The sequence below is a fragment of the Dromiciops gliroides genome, chromosome 2, assembly GCF_019393635.1.
Source record: "Dromiciops gliroides isolate mDroGli1 chromosome 2, mDroGli1.pri, whole genome shotgun sequence".
NCBI lineage: Eukaryota > Metazoa > Chordata > Mammalia > Microbiotheria > Microbiotheriidae > Dromiciops > Dromiciops gliroides.
In genome coordinates this window covers 428,350,207-428,357,697 of record NC_057862.1, presented here as the reverse complement: position 1 = coordinate 428,357,697, position 7,491 = coordinate 428,350,207, and the positions used below count along the sequence as shown (strand labels likewise).

Sequence of the window (7,491 nt, the reverse complement as noted above, 5' to 3'; positions counted from 1 at the left end):
GCAAAACAAATTCCCATATTGGCCAAAAATGTATGTTTCATTCTGCATCTTGAATCTGTCAAGAGGTAGGTGGCATGCTTCCTCATAGGTCCTATGGAATCACTGCTAGTCATTACAGTAAATCTTTCAATGTTATGCTGTTACTATAAAAATTGTTCTGATTCTGTTCATTTTACTGCATCAGTTAGTATGTCTTCCCAGGTCTCTCTGAATGTTGACTTTATTTGCCACCTTATAATTCTATATAATGTTCTTTGGGCTCTGCTGTCTTCACTCTGCATAACTTCATACTGATATTTGACTTTTTCTCTATTTTATTCCTTATAACAAAGTGATATTTTCATTACATTTATACCCCAATGCATAGCTTTTTTTATATAGTATAGGACTTTAAAACAAGCTTTTCTCCCCTTTTTTTAATAGAATGCTTACCGTTGATATTAAAAGGGAAATATGTGTGTATGTATATATAATACATAAACATACATATATACAAACATATTTCAGTATTTCATATATACTTACATAAATACTTTAGTCTCACTGAAGTAACAAGCAAAATTGTTTAAACATTGCTACCTTCACAAAATGGAAGAAAAAAATTCCCATTTATCATCAGAATTAAATTAACATTTGCTTTCTTGGAAAAGTTACTGAATGGGTAATAAAAATTTATGTAAGTTCAAGCCTTAAAAAGTCTCTGATAAATTCAAGTTCAAGTTTTGACATAAACTAGCTGTATGATTATGAGCAAGTTACTTGCCGCCTCTGGGCCAATTTTTTTTCTGCAAAATTAGGGGGGTTTGAACAAATGATCTATAAGGCCCCTTTTTAACCCAATGCAATGCTGCCTGGTGGCAACATTTGCTTTTAAAGTCGGGTTTTAAGAACCTTGATTTGCACAATGAGCAGCCATATTTCCAAAGGATAAGGAAGTCTGCTGCAGAATGAGATTTTTTTGTTGTTCAGTCATTTGTCATGTCCAACTCTGTGATGGGGTTTTCTTGACAAAGAAAGTGTTTGTCCTTTCCTCCTCCAGCTCATTTTACTGATGAGGAAACTGAGGCAAACAGGGCTAAATGGAGAAGTGCCCAGGGTCACACAATGTCTGAAGCTGTATTTGAACTCTGAAAAATGACTTTTTCCAACTCTAGGTCTGTCACTCTACTGTGCCACATAACTGCCCTGCAAAATAAATATTTGTTGTTTAGTTGTGCCTGTCTCTCCATGACCCCATTTTGGGAATTCTCTTGGCAAAGATATGGTTTGCCATTTCCTTCTCCTGCTCATTTTACTGAGGAAGAAACCGAGGCAAACAGAGTTAAGTGACTTGTCCAGGGCCACATTGTTAGTAAGCGTTGGAGGCCTGATTTTAATTCATGAAAATGAGGCTTCCTGATACCAAGCCCAGTGATCTATCCACTGCATCACCTAGCTGCCTCCCCCCCACCAAAGTGGAGTTATTCTGAGATGTTTTTCAGTCATATTCAACTCTTCATGACCCTATGGACCATAGCACACCATTAGTGTCCAGGGGTTTTTGTGGTTTGCCATTTCCTTCTCCAGTGGATATTAAGGCAAACCACTTAAATGATTTGCCCAGGGTCACACAGCTAGCAAGTGTCTGAGACTGGATTTGAACTCAGGTCTTCCTAATTCCAGGCCCAGCATTCTACCCATTGAGACGGCTAATATTTCTGGTCAAAGCCAATACAGGAATTTTTTTTGCTTGATTTTTTGTTTTTTTTAGTGAGGCAATTGGGGTTAAGTGACTTGCCCAGGGTCACACAGCTAGTAAGTGTTAAGTGTCTGAGGCCGAATTTGAAATCAGGTACTCCTGACTCCAGGGCGGGTGCTCTATCCACTGTGCCATCTAGCTGCCCCTTGCTTGATTATTAATATTTGGTTCAAGAGGGTTTTTTCCCCCCTCAGTAGAGGGAGAGAACAAAATTACATTCATTGAAGATGAATGGCATTAACATTCGTGTTTCACCTATAATTGAATTCTGGCAACTAGAAGTTGCAATACTATGGTTGACTTTGACCATCAGGAAGTCTGGGAGGCAAGTTTGTCAGTGCTCTATGTTACTGTTGGGCAGCTAGGTGGTGCAGTGGATTGGAGTGCCAGGTCTGGAATCAAAGGCCCATCTTCCCGAGTTCAAATGTGACCAGATACTTACTGGCTGTGTGACCCTAGGCAAGTAACTTAACCCTCTTTGCCTCAGTTCCTCATCTGCAAAACGAGCTGGAGAAAGAAACAGCAAATCACTCTAATATCTTTGCCCCCTCAAAAAAACCCCAAAGGGGGTCACGAAGAGTCAGACTTTACTGCCCATCAGTATCCTATAATATATACTGACTGTGTTCTGCAGGCAAATCTGGATTTCAATGAGCTAAGCAAGCTCTGTACTACCAGAGTAGCATGACTGAGCTGCACAGCCATGGAGAAGCCAATGATAATACCTATAAATTGGCTTTGCTAGTGTGGAGAAAGGTAGGCTTTCTAAATCAGGACAGGCCTTAATGGCAGCATCTGTCAACCTGGTGGATGTTTGAAATGAACCCAGTTTTTTTCTTGTATAACAACCTAAATGTGTCTTAGGAAAACTACAAATTTATTCCTGTGTGTGAACAATAAGGAATAAAAGTAACAATCACTTATAACCACCCTTAGCCTATGGACTTCACATGCCAGAATCACTGTTGGCCCCTTGAGTTCTTTGCCAGACATCTAGAAGGGAGGTTTATTTAGAAAAGAATCATCAGCTGTGAGAGAAAACGTTTCCACATTGATGTAGCCAAGTTGACTTTAATTACAGCAGACAGCAAATCCATATAAAATGACTGATTACAGAAACTACCAATTTAGGCCACCCATATCAGTATGTGTGCAAAACACAAAACCAAAAATACATTAAATACTGTAAAAATGATGGCGGAATGCAACATGGTATGCAAGAGGATATAGTGAGACACTGTTAAAGAAGCTGTAAACCTAACTTATTTAGCCATTCACATGATTAAACTTAACTCTTTAGAAGCTGACATAGTGTTTGAAAATTATCTTGTTTCCTTGATGTTACTGTGAATGTGCTTGTGGACAAGCCCTAAGTGGATGACATACCACAACATGATGCGTATAATCATCACTTTTAAATGAAATGCAAGCAATCTCAACCACAAGTTAGAAAAACGCAAGGGTAACCAAATTCCTAATGGAATTATGGTGACACACGTTGAAATTCCAACTACAAAGCATAAACTTCCACTCTTCTGTAGCTATTGGTAGCACTGCATGTGAGGTAAAGACCTCTGTTGTTTCTGACATCAGTACCCTTCTTTACTAGGCAGAAGTCCGCATTTAAAAAGCATAAGTCCCCCCCTACACACAACAGGGCCTCCACTGGTTTCTTTGTTGCAAACGTGCACTTCATATCACTCTATTCAGAAGCAGGATACCAGCTACTGCAGAGTTGCTATGATAGCAAGACCATGGGGTGATCCAATCCTTGTCAAGCAGCAGCACCTCCCAGCTTTCCAACACATGGGATAGTCTAAATGTAGCAAGTAGGTGACAGTTACTGTTTTATTTACAGTTAGGGCTAAATTATCCAAAGAGTGTACAAATCCACTTTATGATTCCTTTTTTCTTCCAGATAACACTTGATGTTAGGAAAGTTGACCCTTGAGAGGCTTAATATCCCCCCCAAAATAAATCACCTCAGGAATGATGAGAAATAAATAGCATGACAGTCAAGTGCAGTCTTGGCTAATTCTTTCTTGATGCTTGGACTCAAAAATTGTGTTCACATCAAAATTACATAATAGTGCAAAATTTCGACTGTCCAGTATCGCGAGAGACTTCAAGCTTGTTTTTGTCTCTTACTAATATGGCCTCATTTCCATACTGTGAATACCACATGCTCCGGCTCCTACTCAAGTAAGTCCCAGGGGGTACAGATTCCAACTTTTGCTGTTGTTGCTGCCAGATAAGCAAGGAGGTGTCCCTGTAACGGAGCCGGGCATAGCCTTCAGACAAAGCTTTTTCAGCTAGAGGTACTCGCCCATTCATTCCTCCTCCCTGGGTAAGAGAATTTGTTTACTTCCCCTCGGTTCTTCTGTACCTCAGTTACTTCACAGCAGACCACAAGTACCAAAGACCACTTACTTATTTTATGAAACCAGGTAATCAGGATCCTGGACTCAGGCTTGAGGGTTCCTTGTTTATCTGTGATTAAAAGCCACTTGCAAGTATGGTTACATCTTATATTTGTAAACAAATAACCTCACAACAAGAACTGGATCATGAGAGTGAAAAATGGGACAGAGTTTGTTCTTTGTAAGAAAAAGCAGCTACAGATCGTTGTTAACATCACAGACCTAACTATATGCAAGAAAGATGATGTATCAAAATAACAACAGCTCTTCTTGCTATAATGGCATATAGTGTATTAAGAACATTGTTAAATATACATCAGGCAATGAGTCTCATTCCCAGGTCGGTCAGTACCTTAAGTAATGTTGAAACTCATACTAAGTTATCTTATTTCCAAGGATGTATCTGATCTCACTAAAAACAAGTACATTTTACAACTTGAAACTAAATAAGCTCCTGATACAACTCAACCTAGGTTTATCCAAAGATCTGCCGTTACTGTCATACATCAATGTTTCATTACATATGGTGGATTTAGAACCGGCTTTTCCTTTATGGTAGAAACACCAGAGGCTAATGGCTTTTTTTTCAAGATGATCTTTTACCTAAAAGAAAATAAAAATTCCCATTATGTAGGTGAAGGAAAATTGGTACATTTTACATGGAATCACTTACATCATCTTCTCTATCTCCCTGGCCCAGTATCCCCTCTCCTTATTTTCCCCATTTTCCTATCCCTCATATTCCTGCTCCCCCATTTCCACACTACTTGTATACATAACACACTGTGTTCCTATCCTTTATATCCCACTTTCCCAATCCCTGTGCTCATCTTCTCATTCCCAGGTTCCTTTATAATCTCAGCATTCTCAATTTGTCCACCCCATGTCACCATCCCCTCACTGCCCCGTTTGCCATCCCTGTATTCCCAACCCTATATCTTTGCTCTCCACCTCTTCATTACACAGAATGACATATGTATAGCTGCAAAGAACCTTACAGGACATCTAGTCCAACTCTCTTGTTTTTCAGAGGAGGCACTGGAGGCCCAGAGAGGGAGAAGGAGGGACATGTGCCCATAGTCACACAAGGTGGGTCAGAAATGAGATCTGAAACTCTGTCCTCTAACTCCAGGCCTGTGCTCTTTCTAATCTATCACACTGTTTCCCAGGGTTTCCATATTTTGTATACCCATCCCCCTTAAGTCGCTGTCGTCCTAATTAATTCAACAAATATCTATTAAGTTCCTACTATACTGAATGTACTTTTTTTTTTTTAGTGAGGCAATTGAGGTTAAGTGACTTGCCCAGGGTCACACAGCTTGAATGTACTTTGTTAAGGCACTCAGAACACAACGATAAAAAAAACAAAGAGTCTTCTTTAAAAGAGCTGGCATTCTACTGAGGGAGACACAACATGTTTATAAGTAAGTAAACACACAGCAATTTCAAGAAAGAGAATGCTAATACCAAAAGGGATCAGGATAAGACTGCTAAGCCAAGCTTTGAAGGATGCTAGGGATTTGACAAGGTGGAATTGAGGAGGAAGCTGAATCGAAATAGAGAGGCCTTCCTATGCAAAGGAAATGGGAAATGTCCTGTCTGGAGAACAGGTAGCAGGTTAGTATGACTACAACAGAGAACTGATGAAGAGTAATATGAAATAAAAGTAGAAAGGTAAATGAGAGTCATATGGGGGAGGAGGGACTTTAAAACACCAGGCCTGAAGATTTTGTATTTTATCCTGGAGCCAATAAGAAGCTCTTGTGGATTTTTGCATAGGGCAGTGACAGGGTCAGAGCTGTGTTTTAGGAATATCAATTTGGCTAAAGGGCAGGGAAGATCCTGCCCTTTAGGAGAGGGAAGAGCCTGGAAGTACCGAGACCAATTAGGAGGTTGTTGCAGTAGTCCAAGGAGATGGTGCTAAGGGCCTGAGGCCAGGTAGGTGAGAAAGGAATGGAGGAGATGCTGGGGAGGAGGTAGAATCAACAAGACTTGGTAACTAATTGAATCTAGAAGGTGATAAGGAAGAGGTGGTGATTAAAGGGTGACTCCAAGGTTGCAAACCTGGGTTATGGTTAGCTAGCAGAGAGGCAAGGTGGGCTAAAACACGAGTCCTGCTTAGGACGTGTCGAAGTGGAGATGCCCATGGGATCATCCGGTGGGGAAATCCGGGAGCCAGATGGTGAGGAGGACTGGAATTCAAGGGAGGGAGCAGGGCTGGGTATGTAGAGATGGGAAGCATCTGCATGGAGATTTAACTGAACCTCCGGGAGCTCAGGAAGTGAGAAGAAGAGAGAGATGAAGAGAAAAGAGGGAAAGAGTAGGGGAGGAAAGGAAAAGAGAAGAGGAGTGATGGAAGGGGAGGAGGAGAGGGGAAAGACGGAGAGGAGATGGGGAGAAGAGGGGAAGGGGAAGAAGAGAGGAGAAGATGATAGAGAGAATGGGGAAGGGGAGTGGCGGAGATGAAAAGGAAGAGTTAGGGGAGGAGAGGAGGAAAGGGTGGGGAGGGGAGAAGGGCTGGGGAGAGGAGGGGGGAGAAAAAGATCAAGGGGCAGGGAGTGAAGGACAAGGAGGGGCGGGGAGGGGGGTTTGGGCCCAGGCGGGAGGTGGAGAGCTGCCCCCAGAATCCCCATCCCTTACATGACTCCACTGCCCCCCCCCCATCACCTTCCCATCTCTTGTGTCCCGCCTCCAAAGACCCCCTCACTCACCCTCGCAGCTCTGGGCTGCGCCCCCACGGGGCCCTCCCAGGGCCGGGCCGGGGCCTGGATCAGGCCGCCGTCACTCGCAGCTCGGTCTCCATAGCAACGCGGCAGCGTCGGCGGGCGCAAGTTTGTGGAGCCGAGCGCCGAGCACAGAGGCGAGGAGAGCGAGGAGCCTAGAGCTATCGATCCATAATTCCTTCCCTTGGACCTGGGAGGAGACAAAGTAGAGTTGTTGCTCATCCGGGGGTTAGCAACGTGGGGTGGTTCCTCTGGTTCCTCCACCAACCCTGGAGTTCTAGGAGGCTGGGGCGGGGGGGGGGGGGGGGGGTGTAGTGTCAGGCAACAGATACACAACGTTTACAGCGGGAAGGGACCATGTTGTTTTTTCTTGTTCAGTTGTTCCAGCCTCAGCGATCCCCTTTGGGGTTTTCTTGACAAAAATACTGGAGTGGTTTGCCATTTCTTTCTCCAGCTCGTTAGACAGATGAGGAAACCGAGGCAAAAAGAATTAAGCGATTTGCCCGGGATCACACAGCTAGTAAGTGTCTGAGGCTGGATTTGAACTTCTCTTCCAGGCCCAGCACTCTGTCCACTGCGCCACCTAGCTGCCCAAAATGTACCCTAGATA

The 7,491-nt window shown here is 43.0% G+C and overlaps 1 protein-coding gene across 1 annotated transcript; it reads right to left on the bottom strand.

Annotated features, from left to right (window-relative positions):
* Positions 1–2,789: 2,789 nt before the first annotated feature.
* BRD3OS (BRD3 opposite strand) lies at positions 2,790–6,987 on the bottom strand. Its single transcript, XM_043979958.1, has 2 exons — positions 6,870–6,987; positions 2,790–4,761 (listed from the first exon to the last, which is right to left on the bottom strand). Exon 2 carries the CDS (start codon positions 4,070–4,072, stop codon positions 3,818–3,820), a length of 255 nt encoding a protein of 84 aa, XP_043835893.1. The 5' UTR covers positions 4,073–4,761; positions 6,870–6,987; the 3' UTR covers positions 2,790–3,817.
* Between the last annotated feature and the right edge of the window lie 504 nt (positions 6,988–7,491).

Excerpts from the sequence above, each read along its gene's own strand:
- BRD3OS (XM_043979958.1), bottom strand. The coding sequence starts at position 4,072 with ATGAATGGGCGAGTACCTCTAGCTGAAAAAGCTTTGTCTGAAGGCTAT.